The following is a 23210-nucleotide window of genomic DNA, read 5'->3' on the forward strand; positions in this document are numbered from 1 at the left end:
CCAGGAAAGTGTTTTATGGCTGTAATTCCTTATCAGGAAGGGTTACGCTATAGTCCAACCCAGTCCCGACCCAGACAGAAACTGTCACTTGCATACCTGATTTTTAACTCTTTCAGGCAGAGAAAGAAAAAAAGGAACACAGCCTAGTTATTTGTGTGCTAGGCACTGTACATACACGTCTATCTCATCATGTCACATGTCACCTTAGATGCCCTTTAACCACTTTACGACCGCCTAATGCCGATTGGCGGCTGCAAGGTGGCTCCCCCAGAACCATGTAACGGCGTAAGGCGCCAAGTCTGGGGGGAGGAGATTAGTGGGGATCTCGCACGCATCCCTGCTTAAGTGATGGAGCTCTGCTCCATCAACAATCTGCTAGCGGCAATCAACCGCTATCAGACTTGTTAGATGGCGGCACCGTGATCTATTTGCATTGTACAGCGCAGTGATATACTGCAGCAATGCGATCTACTGCAGCACTGAACTGGGGACAGCCCTGTCATTCGCTGTCTCCTGGAGGGGAAAAGAATGTCTAACCTTTTGTTTTTTTTTTTTATTTTTACTACTTTCTATCAGTGCCTCTCTTATAACACATTTCATTGAGTCCTATAAGGTAATTGGCCAAATATAAGGGCTATTAATAAACAAATATGCATTATATTGGCTGACAATTTATTTATCTCTATATATAATTGGCAAGTGTCTCTGCGTCCGCTTTTGTCCTTGTGTCAGTGCTTTTCAGCACTGCGCATGTGCAGGGACAAGACGCAGAGACACTGACGACAGTGCCGAGAGCTGGAGGACAGGACCAGAAGGGGCAGGCGTAAGTGCGCGGCAAAGTAATGACAGACCTAGCCCATTTTTAAACGGGCAAAGGTGACTAGTTGATTTATAAAGCCCAGGGACCTTCACATTTAAAGCTAGCTTGATGTGAAAATAATCTGAACAGCTAATGAATTGTATGAGTAGTAACAATGCTAGACAGAACTTTCCTGGAGTCTAACATTCCTATTTTCACTTTGTTGCATTAAATTCTCACTCTGAAATGTGCACAGCTGCCATATCAGTGACACATAAAATCTGGGTCATTCAGCTCCCAGCAAAAAACTTTTTAGCACTCTCTTGCTATCAGAAGGGTTTGTTCAGCCAGATAACAGTGATTTGACTTTTATTTACTTTTCAGGTGAGCTTTGACAGCATGTGACTGGAGATCCTGCCTCACTTGCATAGACAAAGCACCTGGTTTATTAACCCTTACAATGGGAAATATAAAAGTGAACTCAGGCAAGTGCTAACTAAGCTTAGAACTAAACGTATACAGGGGGAAAAGGGGATTTGGGATAAATGGGAACAAACCTTATATACAAAGGATCAAGTCACTAAAGGAGTACATGAAACCTGGCTGGCACAGTAAGTGTACACAGACCTTGCTTAAATACAAATGTTAAGTCAGCTATAGGTGGAACAACATGGACTTTTATTGATCAGTGAAAAAACTTTGCAGAATAAAAAAATATTAAAAATGGTTGTCAGAGAAAACAACACATTAGAATGACATAATTATGCAAACACTCCGCTCACTCATTCAGTCTCACACACGCAATGCTGACCAGACAAACAGCAGGTGGGCCCACAGTGACACCACTGCTGCTGTAACTTAGTACTATATGTACCCATGTTTATCTCCTCAGGATTCTGTGTAAATATGCTGCCGTACGCATCTAGCAAGAAAGAAAAAATAACATTTATGGCCAAAATATACACTCAGTGCAGTAGTAAAGCTTCTCACCACTGATTAGAGAGATAAGAGGAACTGAACAAGCCTGTTATTGGCTGCTGCACTCCACTCTCCATCCTCCCTACTTCAGGCTATGCTGGGGAGATGGAGAGCAGTATCCCGTGGCCTGTTCAGGTTCACTGAAGGGAAAACTATGGTTCACTGACCCTTACTTACCACCAGTGTGAGATCTCTCATGTTTGACAAGATGTGATTTCCGTGCAAAACCTTTCCCACACTCAGCACATGAAAAGGGCTTCTCACCAGTGTGATATCTCTCATGTATGACAAGCTCTGATTTACGTGCAAAAGCTTTCTCACACTCAGCACAGGAATAGGGCTTCTCACCAGTGTGAACTCTCCCATGTATGACAAGATCCGATTTACGTCCAAAACATTTACCACATTCAGTACAAGAATAGGGCGTCTCACCAGTGTGAGATCTCTCATGTATGACAAGGCCTATTTTATAACTGAAACATTTTCCACACTTAGCACATGAATAGGGCTTCACACCTGTGTGAATTCTTTCATGAATGGCAAGATGTGATTTCTGTATAAAACATTTTCCACACTCGGCACATGAATAGGGCTTCTCACCAGTGTGGGATCTCTTATGTACGATAAGACGTGATTTATCTAAAAAACATTTCCCACACTCAGCACACCCATGGAGCTTCTCACTATTGTGGTATCTCCCATGCCTGACAAGACTAAATTTATCAAAAAAACATTTCCCACACTCAGCACATGAATACGGCTTTGCACCTGTGTGAGATCTCTCATGTCTGACAAGATGGGACTTACGCCCAAAACATTTCCCACACTCAGCACATGAATAGGGCTTCTCACTAGAGTGAGCTCTCTGATGTCTGACAAGATATGATTTATGTCCAAAACGTTTCCCACACTCAGCACATGAATAGGGTTTCTCACCAGTGTGAGTTCTCTCATGTTTGACAAGGCCTGCTTTAATTCTAAAACATTTCCCACACTCAGCACATGAATAGGGCTTCTCACCAGTGTGAGTTCTCTCATGTTTGATAAGGTCTGGCTTTATTCTGAAACATTTCCCACACTCAGCACATGAATAAGGCTTCTCACCAGTGTGAGCTCTCTTATGTATGACAAGTATTGTTTTGGATTTAAAACATTTCCCACACTCAATACATAAATAAGGCTTCTCACCAGTGTGAGCTCTTTCATGTATGACAAGTACTGCTTTAGATCTAAAACATTTTCCACACTCAGCACATGAATAGGGCCGCTCACCAGTGTGAGCTCTCTCATGAATGGCAAGATGTGATTTCCGCATAAAACATTTCCCACACTTAGCACATAAATATGGCTTCTCGCCAGTGTGATATGTCTTATGTCTGTTAAGATGTGATTTATATGCAAAACATTTCCCACACTCAGAACATGCATAGGGCTTCTCACCAGTGTGAGTTCTTTCATGTCTGACAAGATCTGATTTCTGTGTAAAAGATTTCCCACACTCAGCACATGAATAAGCCTTTTCACCAGTGTGAGATCTCTTATGTCTGACAAGTTCTGTTTCAAATAGAAAACATTTCCCACACTCAGTACATGAATAGGGCTTCTGAACAATGTGATATATCTTATGTCTGTTAAGATGTGATTTATATGCAAAACATTTCCCACACTCAGCACACGAATATGGCTTCTCACCAGTGTGAGTTCTCTCATGTTTGACAAGATCTGATTTACGTGCAAAACATTTCCCACACTCAGCACATGAATAGGGCTTCTCACCAGTGTGAGATCTCTCATGTATGACAAGTGTTGCTTTAGATCTAAAACATTTCCCACACTCATTACATGAATAGGGCTTTTCCCCAGTGTGAGCTCTCTCATGAATGGTAAGATGTGATTTCCGTATAAAACATTTCCCACACTCAGCACATAAATATGGCTTTTTGCCAGTGTGATATATCTTATGTCTGTTAAGATGTGATTTATATGCAAAACATTTCCCACACTCAGAACATGAATAGGGCTTCTCGCCAGTGTGCGTTCTTTCATGTCTGACAAGATCTGATTTCTGTGCAAAAGATTTCCCACACTCAGCACATGAATAACGCTTCTCACCAGTGTGAGATATTTCATGTTTGACAAGTTCTGTTTCAAATAGAAAACATTTTCCACACTCAGTACATGAATAGGGCTTCTGAACAGTGTGAGTTCTCTCATGTTTGACAAGATCTGATTTATGTGCAAAACATTTCCCACACTCAGGACATGAATAGGGCTTCTCACCAGTGTGAGATCTCTCATGACTGACAAGATGTGATTTACACCCAAAACATTTCCCACATGTGGAACAGGAATGAGACCCTCCAGCAGGGGTAGAGCTGTGCTGGGTATAAGGCCCCTCAGGGTTAGACAGGTGAGGGGAGTCTGGGGGAATATTTGGGGTAGCCAGGATATCTGCAGGAGACTCTTGTCCAGTGACATCATCCGTTGTACAGTCTGTGGATACAGAGAGACGAGTCTCTGAGAGGCTCCTGATGCCGGGACTCCGCACTGCAAATAGAAAAACATCATCACTTCCTGTAGGAGAATTCTGAGGGGGGGAACAAATCATTAGGGACGATCAGTGAGCTACAGATAGTTCAAAGTTGATGCAAAGTTTATGCAGATAAGAAATGCACCAAATGCTGCAGCTAAATGACTTTGCATACAATTAGCATACAATCTGCATCATCTCAGAGTTATTGTCCTGTCACTGATTATCACTAGTTATCAGCCTGACAGAACTGCAGAAGGATTTGCTCATTACAAGCAGTCTATCACATGACTATAGAAGTAGGTGTATCCAACACCAAATCGCTCAGAAAGTCATGAATCCAGCAAAGGTCCTATGCATGGCTAAGAGTGGTTTGGGTTAGAAAGCCATAAACAGTAAAAGTAGAACCCATCGGCATCCCAAAGCACCGATGTAACCGAGGTGACATGTGACATCATGAGATAGAGATGAGTATGTACAGTGTCTAGCACACAAATAACTAGGCTGTGTTCCTTTTTTTCTTTCTCTGCCTGAAAGAGTTAAACATCAGGTATGCAAGTGGCAGTTTCTGTCTGGGTCGGCCTGGGTCAGATTATAGCATAAACCTCAATGAAGACTAATTACAGCCATAAAACACTTTACTGTCAGTAAATGGCTTCTGAGAGCAGAAGAGAGATAAACAGGGTCAATAGTTCATAGATTTGAGCTCTATCCTACTTTCAATGAAGGTGCCATCGAGCAGATACAATGAAACAGTAAAAACTTAAAAAACTACAATTAAATATAAAATAAAACTGTGGGATATCTTAGGAGAAGGAGGACAGATGCAATTGTATTTCTCATCAGTTTATTTGTACCTTGGATATCCTTTAACCTCCTTGCCGGTTATCCTGAGCTGAGCTCGGGGTAACTCGTGCAGGAGGATTGCTCAGGCCCTGCTGGGCCGATTTCCACAAATTTTTTCTCCTACTCACAGCTAGCACTTTGCTAGCTGCGTGTGGTACGCTACCCGCCAATTCGCCGCGCCGAGCCCCAACCCCCCCCACCAGACCCCTGCTCCGCCTGGCCAATCAGTGCCAGGCAGCGCTGAGGGGTGGATCGGGATACCCTCTGACGTCCCGACATCCATGACGTCGGTGACGTCATCCCGCCCCGTCGCTATGACGGGGAAGCCTTGCAGGAAATCCCGTTCTGAATGGGATTTCCTGCTTGCTCTGATCGCCTGAGGCGATCGGAGTAGGTAGGGGGATGCCGCTGCTCAGCGGCTATCATGTAGCTAGCGCTAGGCTAGCTACATGATTTACAAAAAAAAAAAAAGTGCTGCGCTGCCCCCTTGCCGCAATAATTGGAATGGCAAGGGGGTTAAGTAACAATACAATTAAAATCATCCCACATATCACATGTAACAGATAAAAATTGGACGATTGCCAACATAGCTTGAGTTTATCATAGGATATAGACACCCATATATGTTTCCCCAGCACAGGGGTTGTCCCAAAACATAGAGATCATTCCTGTACGCATTGCTACTATGCACTGCCAATGTGGCTGCAGATGCCATACTGATAATTGTGTCCAGCACAAAAATCTGCCAAGTAGCAGCGTCCTCCAATTATGCAAAGTCAGAGAATCTGCTGCAGACCAAATTGTTGCTGTTCAAGTTCCTTGAAGTCATTTATTAGCATGTAGGCAGATATGGAACAGTTCCCTAAGCTGGTGTGAATATAAACATCCATATAGGCACATACAGCCTTGATGTGAGTTCCTGAGTCATAGGCACAGTATGCAGCGGATGTTGTAAAATAAAGCTACCACACTCCGAACGGTGTCATCCGCTGGTATGAGCCTCTGCTGTATCTCAGATAGCCTGTGGATGTGGGCCGCCAGTATGGAGATCGGGGTGGGTGGACAAACGTCTCAGGAGCACAGGGCTTGGGTGTGTCACAGGACTGTGTACAGCAATAGGTCTGTGTATAAATACTTATCTGCTGCGCACTCCAATCTGAATAACCCCTGTAAGAAATTCAATCCTGCAAAGCGTAATACTGTCATATATAATGAATCAGCATAGGCAATCGTCTCCTCTCATGCCACTCCATGAATATATACAGTGATCTCTCCCCATTACCAATACAATAAAGCAGCTCACCATATGTTTTCAAAAAAACACATTTGAATGGCTCTTCCTCGCCCCTTCTCCCGGGATGCAGCACACAGTGCCGTATGATTCCCAGTGAGTGAGCTGCGACCTGGTGTATGCAGTGCGGGGGGCATGGGGAGGCAAAGGGGGGCTGAACTGCAATTCTGGTGCGGGGAGTGCGTCCTTAGCAGTCTGTTTGTCTCAGATCACTGGGGCATATCTACAGAAAAAAAAAGTTCAGACAAGGAGCGCCAATGTGTTAAGAGATCTGGAGTGCACTCCAGCATTAGCAACAGGGGACTAGCCCTGCGAGCAGAGCACCTACAACCACCATGATTGTGCTACCCATGAATCCCTGGCTCAGTCGTGTGCCACTCTGCCACTGTGCCCGAAGACAGTTCAGAGCAAATCAGGACCTGCAGGCAGGAGTAGCGAGCAGTGCAGACAGGCAAGGGCATAGTCAGCAGTGGCAGAGAGAACGGAGCAATGAACAGCCCTAGTAATGGCAGAGAGGACAGTAAACAAAAGTACCTTGGGTGATCTCCAGGAGAGAGAGCAGCAGTCAGCACACTGGGCCATGCAGGGTGTCCTCTAGGATCCACATGGTGAGAGCAGGCTGAGTGAAAATGAGGTTGGTGGCGAAGGGGCCCAGTAGGGGGTAAGCCGGATTGAGGAAACAGCTCCTCACTTGTCGCAGGAGGCAAGAATCTCTCCACATGGATGGCCGGGTTCAGGGGCGCAGCCAGCGTACAAGCAAGGCAAACCCCTGCTTTGGGCCTCTCTGTACAGGGGGCCTCGCTCTGCTGCTGGCGGCTGCCGACCTACTCTGTGCGGCCCTGAGGGTCCCCAGTAAGTAACTCACATAAACAGGTTCCAGCGCTGCGCAGACTCCTCTCACCACACTCACCTTCAGTCATATCCAGTTAGCGCCCTGTCTCCATGGTTACCCGGCACCGCCTCTCATGACATCAGAGGTGCTGCTGGAAGTAACCAGTGCAGTATGATGCAGCGAGAGGAGAAGAAAAGGAGAGACGGCGAGAGGAGTCCATGTTGGAACGGGGTTACGTAAGTCCCTTTCTAACTTATACTGGGCCCATATAGCTCGCTACCTATACAGGGACACTACCTGTACCTGGCTCTATATATACTGCAGCCCCTATAGCTCGCTACCTATTCTGAGGAAACACGAACATCCCAGACAATGTCCTACTTCTTCCAAAGCTTCAACATAATTCGTGCGGACCAAGAACCCAGCCTCTCGGGAATAAACAAAGGTGAAAAAATCTGCTTCTATGTCAGCACTGCATGGTGCCTGAGTATGCAATTACTAGCCAAGATGTGCACCCCTGATCTTGGACTCCTTCTCATAAACTGTAGGCCTATTTACTTGCACTCGCCTTCTGCCCCTCCCCTGACCCTTGTTGGCAATGAGCTAAGCTCGAGCGCATGTCCCCCGGCCGATGTTTTACGTCTTCTGTCTACTATTAATGCGAAGAAAGCCTCTGTGGGGTGGTGGGGTGTCACCAGCAAGCCTGAATTCCTCCTGATTCATTATATATGACAGTATTACACTAAGCAGTGTAATGATTGTGGAATCGTCTCTGTGGTCAGCGCACCAGACGTGTGCTGACGCGGCGGATTTCCTCCACAAGCGTATATTGCGGACACCCAGGCTAGGTGCTATGCACCCGCAGAGGGCAATTCCCACCGGCAGATGGCGCTGTGGAGTGCAGGCGAACACAGCCGCTGCACAGCCACAGATGCCAAAATGGGAATTGTACAGATCCGGGACAAGGTACAATCAGGCAGGGCTGGATAGCCTACAGGTAACAGAGCAAAGGGACAGAACCAATGTGTGCCCACCAAATTAGTCGCCACCCAGCGACGGCGAACACACAACGGCGGAAACGAAGTAGGAAACGCAATCGCAAGAATGGCGATTGCCAATAGCGACACAAGACTGAGCAGGACAGAGCACAAGGGTAACAAAGGCACAGCAAATCATACAAAGAGAAAGATAAAGAAAATAACAAACGCTAACTGAATGCGAACACCGCACTCATTCGCAACAGTGCACACGTTCGTGCGCGGTCTCCGCGTGTTACGCACAACAGAGACAAGCACGCCTAACTAACCAAAGACAGACAAACACGAAACAGAGAACGTGAGCGCTTGCTTAACGGTTACCTCACCGAGCCTACAGCAAGCGTTTCGAATCAGACAAGACAGACAAACGTGAAACAGGAACTAGGCAGAAAGGATCCACCGCTCTTCCGTCCAAGCAAGTGTGATCCAAGCAGAAACACAGATCAGAACGATCCACAGCCGCTACCGCTAGCGGTTAGTGCGATACAGGAAGACAGATCAGAAGGATCCACAGCACTAGCGAAAAGTGGCTAGCGCAATCCAGGTACAGAGTAGCAGAACAGAAGGATCCCCAGCGCTAGCGAAAAGTGGCTAGCGCGATCCCAGAAGACAGAACAGAAGGATCCCCAGCGCTAGCGAAAAGTAGCTAGCGCGATCCCAGGAGACAGAACAGAAGGATCCCCAGCGCTAGCGAAATGTGGCTAGCGCGATCCCAGAAGACAGAACAGAAGGATCCACAGCACTAGCTCAAAGAGACTAGTGCGATCCAGAGAAGATAATAACAGAACAGAAGGGCCTACCAGTAGCAACCGCTGCTCTGGTTAGCACCCCACAGACAGACAGAACAGGCAATACAAATAATACAATCCTAACTAGACTAGGGAATCTGCCTAGCGCAGTCCCACGAATAACTCTAAACTAATCTTCAACGAGAAGTAGCATGGCTGACACTCACTAGGAGTGTATACTACAAACCCTGAAGGAATGACCAGCAAAGGACTGTGGGTAATCCCAACCTTTATACTGCCAGTCATCACAGGAGGCAGGTAGGGGATTTGCATAACGAATGTATGCAAATTCCTCAGCAGCAAGCTGCAGAACTGACAGAAGGTCTCTCTTAAAGAGACCTGCAGAATGCAGACGTGAACAGTGGTCAAAACGCTGCCTGTCTGCACAGGCAGCTGAGCAGATTCTCACAGTACCCCCCTTCTAGGGTCGAATTCCAGACGACTCTCAAAACTGATATCTCCAAACCACTCAAACAGAAGACTCATGAAGGTCAGCGCAGCCCGACAAGGTCCAATTCCAGAGTCAGTCCACCCGAAACCGACCTCATCGGAAACAGAAGCCACCGAAACATGCCCATCAGTACTACCAGTCTCAGTATAACCAGTCTCAGTATAACACCCATCAGGACTGTGAACGCCAGAGAAGAAGCCATCGACACCCTCCAGACAATACCCACCACCTTCCAAGGAGCGTCCGAAAATACCAAACCTGCCACAATACCTGTTCGAAGTGTCCCTTACAACACAAAAGCCACCATTGATCTTATTCAGGGTACCAAGCAAAATTTCTCCCGGAATCTCCCAGAACCTTTTGAAGCTCCACAGAGATCCCAAGAGGGCAGAACAATCACCAGGCTCACATGGAGAATTACCAAGAACCCCCATGGAACCAATGACAATTCCAGATTCAGAATTACGAGGACACCCATCAAGATCAAGACTTTCAGGGACCACTTCTGGGCATGCAAGCAGGCAGGCCATATCAGAGCATGTCTCCACCGAGGAAGCATCTGAGTACGCTGGTAACCGAGGCACACTTGGGCTTTCTGGGTCACAGAGCACACTGGGGTACACCAGCACAGGAGAAACCTCAGGACATGTCGGGGAACTGCCAACCTCAGAGTCCGGCACGACAAGACCAAAACCAGTACCGGGCAGAGAATCATCATGAGTGGAGGTCACAGGCACTGGACTTTCAAAAGAAGACTCGGATACAAATTCAGAAATTTCTGTGACAATAATATCATCATTGACTACATATGAGTGAAGCTCCATCAGAGCTGAAAAGGTAGCCAGCAAGGCAGCAATGCCTACGGAAGAGGGTAACACCTCAGAAGGACTTGGGGGGCAGGAGGCATCTCCTACAAGTTCTGCACCCTTTGGGAGGAACTCGGAGACCTCCAGAACATTGAACAAGACCTCAGGAACATCATTTTTCAAGTTTTCTAGGAAGGATTCTGAACTATCCATGTTACAGGGCAAAACTGGAACTTTATCTTGTGGACAGGGCAGATGTCCCAAGGAAGGTTCCACCATAAACTGAGACTGAATTTCATAATCATGAGGGGAATGTACAGGCATATTCCCTGGACCACCCACTGACTCCCTAACTTTAATCTCACTGCCCCCAGAATTCTGCGTAGCAGTCAAACTAGCTTGCAATTCCAAAACTGCAGAAAAACAGGTGAAAATAGCAGCAATACCTAGACGAGTCTCTAGGGACACTGCAGGAGATATTGTACAAGGCAATATTGACTCATCCAGAGTACAGGGTGGAGAGTCAATACTTTCTTCAGAATCAGACTCGCAAATGTCAATGCGAGTGGACATAATGTCTTTATTCATGATACAGGGCAGGCTCAGAGACATCTTCTCTGGACAGAGCAAAGGTGCTTCAGTATCAGGTTCGCAAACCCAAGGCGCTGTCTCACTCTTGGACTCGGCTAACAATGTCGAATCCGAGGAGTCAGAAAATTTGCGAATCCAAGATCGCAGTTGATTGCGAAAGTGGACATTTCGAAGACAGGGATTCAGAGATCTCCAGGCTGAATTGCTGGATCTCAGAAACGCCAGCTGACAATGTGCTTTTACAAACATCAACTGAATGAAGTACACGTTGTTCATTCAGAATCATTTTCCACATACAAATCAGCGGACTCACAAAGTCAAATTCACACCCCTTTTCTTTTCTTAAAGGGGTTCTGTGGGGGGTTGCGGAGGAGAAAAACAGACACTTACCTTGGGCTTCTATCAGCCCCGTGCAGCGGTAATGTCCCACGCCGTCCTCCTCCCATCTGCCGTTCTCCGCCGCCGGCCCCGGTCTAAGTGGCATGGGATCCAACTGCGGCTGCGCTAGAGTGGCCGCGCACCCGCTCGCTTCCGCCTGCGTCATCAGAAGCTTACTGCGCAAGCACAGTACAAGAACCCGTTGTACTGCGCCTGCGCAGTAAGCCTCAGATGACGCGAGCGGAGGCGCGGCAACGCGCATTATTCGTCTGTGTGACAGCCGAATAATAGCCCGGTGCCGGCTGCGGGGAACGGCGCATGGGAGCAGGACGGCGTGGGACATTACCGCTGCAGGGGGCTGATAAAAGCCCCAGGTAAGTGGCAGTTTTTCGCCTCAGAAACCCCCACAGAACCCCTTTAAGGCAGAAGCAGAACTTATACATGCTCTTAAGACAGACTCACTTCTGGCAATGTAGTACTCACAAAACGACTTTGAATTGTTCTCCAATTCGTACACCAGCGATTCGAGCTGCTTTTTCTGGAACGGGGGCTCCCATTCACACCTGACTAGGTCTGAGCATTCATACTGAACAATATTAGAAGAAGGAGTTGTGACAACAACATGAGAAACTTTATTAATCACATTACCCTTACTCTTGAAACTGCATAGTTTGGGAATTTTCCCCATAGCAAGATCATAGATGGAGGATCTTAAAGTAGTACTGGGAGAAGAAGATCTGTTTTTACAAGACAAGGGATCCCACATATCATTGACAAAACTGACACACCCACGCCGATCACAATCGGCAGGAACATCTGAGAAACAGGCATCAGATCGCACAGATTCAACCTCCAAACAAACAGAAGAAACTTCATCAGAATTCACACAGGTGTCCACAGTCGAGGCACACCCATTCATTTCAGGTCGCACAGTGTCCAAACTCACTTGCTTTACCCCAGAAAGACAGGAATAATCATGTGACAATGGTGTCTCTTTATTGGAAATAATTGGTTGGTGTGTGTGCAATTCGTCCAAAATAGTCTGCCACACATAAATCACCAGATCCACATCACACTCATCACATTCATCAGAATCGATCAAAAGGTACATAGAGTCGAGACAATCATTCAGGTCATCCGCGCTCTTTGCGATATAAAAATCGCAAAAGGCTTTCCAATCGAAATCAAACTCTTCCAACAAGGCCCCAATCTCCCATGAGGCAAATGGCGGTTCAAACAACCCAGTATCTAGGTAATCTCCATATGGGTTGGGGTCTGGAACGAGGACAGACTTTTTAACTGCTTTAATGTAGTGTGCGATCCTACCTATAATAGGATCCACATATGCCTTTGCCTCAGGCAATGACATCTGAAACAAATCGAAGGTTCCCTCTGCCCTGGGAATTTTGGTTGGGCTGGTCATTCTGTAACGATTGTGGAATCGTCTCCGTGGTCAGCGCACCAGACGTGCGCTGACGCGGCGGATTTCCTCCACAAGCGTATATTGCGGACACCCAGGCTAGGTGCTATGCACCCGCAGAGGGCAATTCCCACCCGCAGATGGCGCTGTGGAGTGCAGGCGAACACAGCCGCTGCACAGCCACAGATGCCAAAATGGGAATTGTACAGATCCGGGACAAGGTACAATCAGGCAGGGCTGGATAGCCTACAGGTAACAGAGCAAAGGGACAGAACCAATGTGTGCCCACCAAATTAGTCGCCACCCAGCGACGGCGAACACACAACGGCGGAAACGAAGTAGGAAACGCAATCGCAAGAATGGCGATTGCCAATAGCGACACAAGACTGAGCAGGACAGAGCACAAGGGTAACAAAGGCACAGCAAATCATACAAAGAGAAAGATAAAGAAAATAACAAACGCTAGCTGAACGCGAACACCGCACTCATTCGCAACACTGCACGCGTTCGTGCGCGGTCTCCGCGTGTTACGCACAACAGAGACAAGCACGCCTAACTAACCAAAGACAGACAAACACAAAACAGAGAACGCGAGCGCTTGCTTAACGGTTACCTCACCGAGCCTACAGCAAGCGTTTCGAATCAGACTAGACAGACAAACGTGAAACAGGAACTAGGCAGAAAGGATCCACCGCTCTTCCGTCAGCGCAAGTGTGATCCAAGCAGAAACAAAGATCAGAGCGATCCACAGCCGCTACCGCTAGCGGTTAGTGCGATACAGGAAGACAGATCAGAAGGATCCACAGCACTAGCGAAAAGTGGCTAGCGCAATCCAGGTACAGAGTAGCAGAACAGAAGGATCCCCAGCGCTAGCGAAAAGTGGCTAGCGCGATCCCAGAAGACAGAACAGAAGGATCCCCAGCGCTAGCGAAAAGTAGCTAGCGCGATCCCAGGAGACAGAACAGAAGGATCCACAGCACTAGCTCAAAGAGACTAGTGCGATCCAGAGAAGATAATAACAGAACAGAAGGGCCTACCAGTAGCAACCGCTGCTCTGGTTAGCACCCCACAGACAGACAGAACAGGCAATACAAATAATACAATCCTAACTAGACTAGGGAATCTGCCTAGCGCAGTCCCACGAATAACTCTAAACTAATCTTCAACGAGAAGTAGCATGGCTGACACTCACTAGGAGTGTATACTACAAACCCTGAAGGAATGACCAGCAAAGGACTGTGGGTAATCCCAACCTTTATACTGCCAGTCATCACAGGAGGCAGGTAGGGGATTTGCATAACGAATGTATGCAAATTCCTCAGCAGCAAGCTGCAGAACTGACAGAAGGTCTCTCTTAAAGAGACCTGCAGAATGCAGACGTGAACAGTGGTCAAAACGCTGCCTGTCTGCACAGGCAGCTGAGCAGATTCTCACAAGCAGGTTTGAATTTCTTACAGGGGTTATTCTGATTGGAGTGCGCAGCAGAAAAGTATTTATACACAGACCTATTGCTGTACACAGTCCTGTGACACACCCAAGCCCTGTGCTCCTGAGACGTTTGTCCACCCACCCCGATCTCCATACTGGCGGCCCACAACCACAGGCTATCCGAGATGCAGCAGAGGCTCATACCAGCGGATGACACCGTTCGGAGTGTGGTAGCTTTATTTTTCAACATCCGCTGCATACTGTGCCTATGACTCAGGAACTCACATCAAGGCTGTATGTGCCTATATGGATGTTTATATTCACACCAGCTTAGGGAACTGTTCCATATCTGCCTACATGCTAATAAATGACTTCAAGGAACTTGAATAGCAACAATTGTTGGTCTGCATCAGGTTCTCTGACTTTGCAGAATTGAAGGACGCTGCTACTTGGCAGATTTTTGCGCTGGACACAATTGTCAGTATGGCATCTGCAGCCACATTGGCAGTGCATAGTAGCAATGCGTACAGGAATGATCTCTATGCTTTGGGACAACCCCTGTGCTGGGGAAACATATGTGGGTGTCTATATCCTATGGTACACACAAGCTATGTTGGAAATTGTCCAATTTATCTCTTACATGTGATATATTTAAACTTTTGTTTTTCTTAACATCTTAGTAAGGGGGCTTTTAGGACCATTGTAGTCCCTTACACACTCCAATGAGTTCTGGGTCACCATGAGCTTGCTGGGTAGTCTGTACCTCTCGGTGTTACAAGCCCTACTGCATAGAGCCAAATTAACCCATGCCATGTACTGATGAGGATCAAACAATCCAAAACAGTCTGTATGCATGTTGGATTATTATGTCTCTGTACAAATTAACAAGCTGACACATCATTGCATTCCAGCGGTTCTGGAGGTGTGTTTAGCTTCTAAGGGTAACAATGGTTAATTTGCATATATTCAGCAGTGATGCACTGGGAGACATCTCAAGCTCACTCCAACCTGAATTATCGCAAATTCTTTCTGTTTTAACCTCCCTGGCGGTTTATTTATTTTGCCAGGGAGGCTGCAATGTGGTTTTTTTTAAATTAAAAAAAAAATATTTCATGCAGCCAACTGAAAGTTGGCTGCATGAAAGCCCACTAGAGGGCGCTCCGGAAGCGTACTTTCGATCGCCTCCGGCAATCGAAAGTAACAAGATAGGCCGCAATGAGCGGCCTATCTTGTTTCGCTTTCCTCGTCGCCATGGCGACGAGCGGAGTGACGTCATGGATGTCAGTCGACGTCCTGACGTCAGAGCCGCCCGATCCAGCCCCTAGCGCCGGCCGGAACTGTTTGTTTCGGCTGCGCTGGGCTCGGGCGGCTGGGGGGACCCTCTTTCGCCGCTGCACACGGCGGATCGCCGCGGAGCGGCGGCGATCGGGCAGCACACGCGGCTGGCAAAGTGCCAGCTGCGTGTGCTGCTTTTTTCAGAACGAAAATCGGCCCAGCAGGGCCTGAGCGGCGACCTCCGGCGGCATACCCCGAGCTCAGCTCGGGATTACCGCCAAGGAGGTTAAGAAAGCAAACTTTTGTTTTTCTTAACATCTTAGTAAGGGGGCTTTTAGGACCATTGTAGCCCCTTACACACTCCAATGAGTTCTGGGTCACCATGAGCTGGCTGGTTAGTCTGTACCACATGTGATATGTGGGATGACTTTAATTTTATTGTTACTTAATAAATGTTTTTCTACCTTTTGGAATTACACGACTCAAAGATTGCTTTGGAATGAAGATGGGTTGTGCTCTTACTGTCAATCACATGACTATACCTTTGTCTTGCACGACAATTTTACATAGTTTGGAATTTGGCCAATCAAATGCATTTTACGGCTCATGTGATTAGCTGCATACAATTGCATTATATTTGCATATAAGTCAGAGTAACTGGCATTAGTGATGGGAATTCCGGCTCTTCTCAGAGAATCGGCTCTTCTGAATCGGCTCCCATTAAAGAGCCGGCTCTTACGGCTCTGAATCGGCCCTATTTATTAAATGTCACTAGACACCACTCAGAATCGGAGTAAAAGCCCCGCCCCCATCTCCATGACTGCTTATCTGACTGGGGCAATCCCTCCTGCTACTGCTCTGCTCCCCCCATACATCCGCCCCATACACTCCTACAAGCTGCAAGAGGAGGACTACATCTCCCAGCATGCCTCAGCGCCCAAAGCAGAGCTGTGTGGGGCGGCTGAGGCATCGGCTCTTTTAAAACTGAGAACCGGCTCTTGTCGTTCGCAGCAAAGAGACGGCTATTAGAGCCGGCTCGTTCGCGAACGACCCATCACTAACTGGCATCTCAATGACCCTCCCTGCACCTAAAGCATTGGCCATACACTGTACTCATTAACATACAGTTAACTTTCCATGTCAGCCTAAGTTGTAGCCATTAACTAAACCAAGAATCTTATCTGTTTGCCATAAATACATCACAATCCTTGAAAATTCCCTTGTAATTGATATATCAGGATGCAAAAGAATCCCTCTACTGACTAGCTGAACGCTTACTGTTTTTCTTTTAAATTTGCCAATAAATGGTATTATCCTGATTCAAAACTTCCTGTCTGTAAAATACAAGCCATAATCCACAGGAACACACACAGTGTTCATCTCCCTTCTGCCTCTTCCCCCTTCTCGTGCTTGTAGAGTCAGACACAGGCTGGGGGATGGAATGATTTGTCTGTGACCTGTCCACACAAGAGCAAGTGCTGCGCTGTGAATACTTTCCGGATGCACTGCAGGTTTAGAGGTAGAAGCTCTTTCCCAGAGGTCCTCATCTGATCAGCATTGTACTTCTGCTGTGACATGTAGCTGGATGCTTCTCACTCACCCATCCCCTCTCCACAGAACAGAACATACTCCAAAGCCATCAGGGTGTCTGCACTGTTGTTAGTAAGCTGTCACCAAATACAATCAAGGATGATAGTTTTATATGACAAAAATCTCACAGCAGTATGTATGATTAGAGATGATTATTCAGGTGCAAATAATGTCTCCTTGCATTCAAATTTCATGTAAATGTTATGCATCTTATACTTGGACTAATTAAAATTGTCAGGATGTTATTCTGATTGGTCCAATGTCAAGCTGCTTATGGCTTTCATGAAATTTAAAGGCGTTAAAAAATTATTTGTACCTCATTGATCATCCCTACATAGGATAACCCCTAATGTGGCCAGTGTGTGAGCAGTGACACAATCATATCAACTAATGACATATTCAACATGTTATTTTGATTACTCACCTGTTCTGTCATCTAAAAGTGTGTCCTCCTCTTTAATTGTCCTCATCATGTCACCCTCCTCCATAGAATGATGATCACTCCTCACATATGTCTCTTCTACTTCCTCTTTAATTGTCCTCTTCATGTCACCCTCCTCCATAGAATGATGATCACTCCTCACACACGTCTCTTCTTCTTCCTCTTTACTTGTATTCATCATGTCACCCTCCTCCATAGACTGCTGATCACTCCTCACATACATCTCTTCTTCTTCCTCTTTAATTGTCCTCACCATGTCACTCTCCTCTGTAGACTGCTGATCAATCCTCACATATGTCTCTTCTTCTTCTTTAATTGACCCCATCATGTCACCCTCCTCTATAGTCACCCTCCTCCATAGATTGCTGATCACCCCTCACATACGTCTCTTGTTCTTTGAGCTCAGATCTTAGTTCTGAAAAGAATAACAGATTATACCTGTAAGATATTAGCAGTAATAAACAGAGCACAGTAAAGAACATAATTTGCTAGAGGGTGATAATATCCAATAAGCTGTGGTCTCCTGCACATTCAGTACCACAGTCCTCTCTGCCAGTGTGCCTTGCTCATTATCTGGTGCTTCTCTCCTCCTCTCCATGCACACATTCCTGGGAGGTTACAGCAGTGCCAGCAGCGGTAGATGGATGAGGATGGGAAGAGAGAACAGCTGGAGACAGAGGAACATAGGAGCAGAGGCCTGCAGCTAATTAGCTATACATTATCATTACTTATGGCTCTGGCACCTAATGAACTAGACAGATGGGACTGCAGCTCCATATCCTGATCATACCTGAGCCCACCTGTCCATCACCTACTAACCCTCCAAGAGCCGGAGCAACAAACCTCTCAGCTGGGACAGTGCCAATACCAGGACCAAAGCAGCAGAGGCCATCCAACCCCTCTCCAGCTGCATCCTCCATCTCCTCTGCCTGTCCTACCAGCCACGCCCCTTGTTACCTTGCTCCACCCCCTAGCTGTGACCCACCAGCCATCATTTTTCTGCAGACTCCAACCTCTCCCACTGCGGGACCACCCAACACCAGTGGCTCCTGACTGCACATTGGCTTCTTCTCATCAGAGATACAATGGATATGGTCATCCAGTGGCACTGTGACTTCTGCTGAAAATGGACACAATAGTCAGATCCTGCTGCTTCATAGCTCCCTCCCTGAGACCTCCACTGATCTGCAACATCTCGATTGTACAACATGCTGTATTATTGGCTGCCGGCATTAATGACTGCCTTATTTTATGCACTTTGAACCTGGGTTCTATAACTGAAGTGGTTCTGATTGAAATGTAGTATATTTATTTATAGCTTGATAATGATGGCCAAAGGGGAAGTACATTATTACTGTTTTAAAGAGGGATTATCAGCCACAAAATCAAATTCCTTTTCCCCACTGCTCTGTGTTCATTGTGCAGCCAGGAACCTCACCCTGCAGTGCAAGCTCTCCAATCTATTCAGAAATGTTTCTGCTGTAATAAATCTTATCTCAGTCACACTGGCTCTATTCACTCACCAACACTGAAGAGAGTGAGAGGGGGAAGCTTGTCATCTCCCCTCCCACATTCCTGCTCCTCACTGATTGGCTGAGGGGCAGTTCAGTGCTGCTGAAATATGATCTTTATGTTGTGCTCTCACGTGTTTACAAGCAAGCAGCTATGACAGAGATTCTAGGAGAGAAAAAAAGAGTAAGGGAGAAAATGACATCAGCAATGGTTTAAGTCAGAGAGAACCAAAATGGCAAATGCTAGGAACAGAATTCTTGTTATTTACTATATAAAATTCACTGAAATCAAAAGGTGGACAGCACAATACAAATGTTATTAGAACAAGTATTTATCTACTTATATATGTGGGTTTATTTCCTGGCATAGTATGGCTGACCCTGCAGCTTCAAATGGTTTTAATGTGGTTTAAATATCTTGAAATAATGCTATTATTGAAAAACTTTCCAACAGATGGTGCTGTGATTGGACCCGTCTTTGGGTGTGTAACGCAGGTTGTGTTAACAGCAAATCAATGCTTTACAAATGTATCAGCCGATCAAACAAATCACATGCTTCTCCACAAGCCCCCCTACAGATGAACATCACTACGTAATACCTCAGGAGGGCACTGCAATACCAGGGGGTGATATTGTGCATGTGGCTACACTGCAGGGTAATATGGGAGTGCTAGGAGCAGAAGAGGCCATACGGGGAAATGCTAGCCCTGGAGGGACATGGCTATATTCCATATATATATTCTCTTGTCTCTGTGATGTGACTGAATTATTACTAGGAAGGTGAGATGCCAGCACTGGAGGGACATGGCTATATTCCATATAGATCTTCTCTTGTCTCTGTGATGTGACTTATTACTAGGAAGGTGAGATGCCAGCACTGGAGGGACATGGCTATATTCCATATACATCTTCTCTTGTCTCTGTGATGTGACTGAATTATTACTAGGAAGGTGAGATGCCAGCACTGGAGGGACATGGCTATATTCCATATACATCTTCTCTTGTCTCTGTAATGTGAATTATTACTAGGAAGGTGAGATGCCGGAACTGGGGGGACATGGCTATATATCCATATACATCTTCTCTTGTCTCTGTGATGTGACTGAATTATTACTAGGAAGGTGAGATGCTGGCACTGGAGGGACATGGCTATATTCCATATACATCTTCTCTTGTCTCTGTGATGTGACTGAATTATTACTAGGAAGGTGAGATGCCAGCACTGGGGGGACATGGCTATATTCCATATACATCTTCTCTTGTCTCTGTGATGTGACTGAATTATTACTAGGAAGGTGAGATGCCAGCACTGGGGGGACATGGCTATATTCCATATACATCTTCTCTTGTCTCTGTGATGTGAGTTATTACTAGGAAGGTGAGATGCCGGCACTGAAAGAACATGGCAATATTCCATATACATCTTCTCTTGTCTCTGTAATGTGAATTATTACTAGGAAGGTGAGATGCTGGCACTGGAAGGACATGGCTATATTCCATATACATCTTCTCTTGTCTCTGTTATGTGACTGAATTATTACTAGGAAGGTGAGGTGCCAGCACTGGAGGGACATGGCTATATTCCATATACAGTACATCTTCTCTTGTCTCTGTGATGTGACTGAATTATTACTAGGAAGGTGAGATGCCAGCACTGGGGGGACATGGCTATATTACATATACATCTTCTCTTGTCTCTGTGATGTGACTGAATTATTACTAGGAAGGTGAGATGCCAGCACTGGAGGGACATGGCTATATTCCATATACATCTTCTCTTGTCTCTGTCATGTGAATTATTACTAGGAAGGTGAGATGCCAGACATAATCTATGGCACATGTAGGGGGGCCACTAGAAAACTGGCAAACAAGTCACAGCCATTATATAAAAGTCTCTTGTATGGCAATTACTGCAAGGGGGATGATCAGGATAGTGACAGGTGTACTATGACCTCCTCTGTAACAAAGTATGTCCACCCCAACCTCTGCTCTGCTCAATACATAACAACAATCACACAATTACCTCTTCCAGCAACGTGCTCTCTCCACCTCCTGCAACTTCCGGTCCTGCGGTTACATCACTTCCTGTCTGTGTGATTGCCATCTTGTGGTGAATAAACTAATTGCAGCCTTTGTTTGAGTAATCCAATGCACTCAACCTTCTAAATATTTATTATTATTATTCTTAAATTATGTAGTGCCAGCATCTTCTGTGGCGCTGTACAACAGAATACAGGGTATAAGAATACAAAATAAGCAATACAACAGTTAATAGAATACAAGAGTGGATAACAGCTGATGCAGTGAACAAATTATCAATATCTTTTACGCAGAGGTGGGAGGTATGTACACCTATTACACAACATTGAGAGACAAAAGGGGAAGAGAGCCCTGGCCAAAAGGCCTTACAATCTAAAGGTGGTATAGAACAGTAGAAAAAGGGAAACTGTGTATAGGGTGGTAGAAATGGTGGTCAGTGGGCAAGGTGTCCTAGGTAGGAGAGTATACTTGCCTGAAGAAGTCAGTTTTCAGATTGTGCCTAAAAAAGAGTTTAGGAGCACAAATAACCTATCTGGGTGTGTTTATGGGATGTGGGACTGGGAGGAAACTGGATTCCCCGGAAGAAACCCATGCAAACCAGGAGAGAACATACAAACTCCATGCGAATAATATGCATGAAGCAGAACTATTTATTTTATACCTCAAGAAATTGAATGTTATGTTATAAACATATACTGTACATGTGATCGCTGGTTTTAGATGAGTTTTAGGATTTGAACTTTCAATAAAATGATAAAAATAATGTACTGGTATTTGATAGATGTGATCGTGCAATTGGCAAGGCCCCGCCAGTTATACAATTATATTTTGTCATTCTATTGGGTGTCAGGTGATTGAGAGTTTGAATAATATATACACATCTATATCACAGCCCCTCCCCCACGGTGGTCAGAGTCAACAATAATCAAATGCTTTTAACAAAAAGGAAAGTGGAATGTGATCCTCCATAGAAGCTGCGAACGCGCAAGGCGTCATCCCGCTTCTCCCCACATGCAACGGTGATCTTTATATGGTAAGCACTATGTAGCACTTTCTTGAGCAATTTTGCACTGTACAATTTATTTTGGATGTTTAGCACTTTAGCCTGTATAGCCCGTTTTGTTTACACAGCTCTTTGCACATATTGTACATATTATTTATATCAGCACTTGGCACTTTTATAAGCACAGGATACTAGGCAATCTTTTTGACAAATTTTGGTCATTCTTCGTAGGCACTTTTTATAGGGGTGTGCAATACATGTTATTTGTTGCACAAGATTAGTGATTCGCTGTTACACAGATCTATTGTCACTTTTTCCCACTGCTGTGAGGATTCCAATCACATTTGGATTCAGGGGGTGGTTTTAATTGTTTTTAACATTGTGTATGTTGGATAAGTCCTGAATAAAATGTCTATATGTTTGCATCATATTGGGATGAGATGAATTGCTTATAGGATAGGGCATCTTTTCTTGTGCTTGTTAGTGGCAAATGCCAGCCCTTTTGAGACACATTATCATGTGTGAAGTTGTTGCTCTGACAGTGGTGATACAAATATATTTTGTCACTCTATTAAGTGTCAGGCAAATGAGAGTTTGAATAATATAAACACATATATACAGTATCACAGCCCCTCCCCGATGGTGGTCTCAGTCAACAATAATCCAATGCTTTTAACAAAAAGGAATGTTTTAAAACCATTACCATATGTGCCTGAAAGCCCCAGGGAGCTCAGCTAAGCAGTGACCATTGCTTCTGGGTTATGTATATGCATCTAGAAGGGGGGGGGGGTAGTGATTCCATAATATGTAACATCTGTCTTATGAAAGTGAGATCTGAAATGAAGTAATGATTTTATAGTGTAATTTTTGAAATAGAGGTTAGGATATGACACCACAGCATCACTTAAACAGACCAATTAGAAGACAGCATTGTAATCAATGCAAGAAGGTAGGATTTTACCAGCAAGTTGTATATAAATAAGTAGGCAGGAAAGGCAGACACATTTTCACTGTGTCATTTTCACACGCACGCACGCACGCACACACACACACACACACACACACACACACACAGAGCATGAATTATCAGCACGCTGCATCATCACACCATAATAACAGAGCTCTGTGTAATGCACTGCTGAGTAATAACAGATTATCACACTTCCATGTATTG

At 45.6% G+C, this 23210-nt stretch overlaps 1 protein-coding gene and 1 pseudogene across 1 annotated transcript; one reads left to right on the plus strand and one right to left on the minus strand.

Moving 5' to 3' along the window:
* Positions 1-23210, plus strand: part of LOC137537150 (zinc finger protein 208-like) — a 486444-nt pseudogene that overhangs the window by 410625 nt on the left and 52609 nt on the right.
* LOC137535371 (zinc finger protein 585A-like) lies at positions 1558-21071 on the minus strand. Its single transcript, XM_068257202.1, has 3 exons — positions 21017-21071; positions 17465-17897; positions 1558-4324 (listed from the first exon to the last, which is right to left on the minus strand). The coding sequence occupies exons 2-3, from the start codon at positions 17808-17810 to the stop codon at positions 1947-1949; spliced, it is 2724 nt and encodes a 907-aa protein (XP_068113303.1). The 5' UTR covers positions 17811-17897; positions 21017-21071; the 3' UTR covers positions 1558-1946.

Source organism: Hyperolius riggenbachi, chromosome 10 (genome assembly GCF_040937935.1).
Source record: "Hyperolius riggenbachi isolate aHypRig1 chromosome 10, aHypRig1.pri, whole genome shotgun sequence".
Lineage (NCBI taxonomy): Eukaryota > Metazoa > Chordata > Amphibia > Anura > Hyperoliidae > Hyperolius > Hyperolius riggenbachi.

What these genes read in the sequence shown, in the direction of transcription:
- LOC137535371 (XM_068257202.1), bottom strand. Translation starts at nt 17,810, where the DNA reads ATGATGGGGTCAATTAAAGAAGAAGAAGAGACATATGTGAGGATTGAT. An exon ending in ACTTTTAGATGACAGAACAG is followed by an intron (nt 4,325 to 17,464) that starts GTGAGTAATCAA and finishes TTCTATTTGCAG; the next exon opens with TGCGGAGTCCCGGCATCAGG.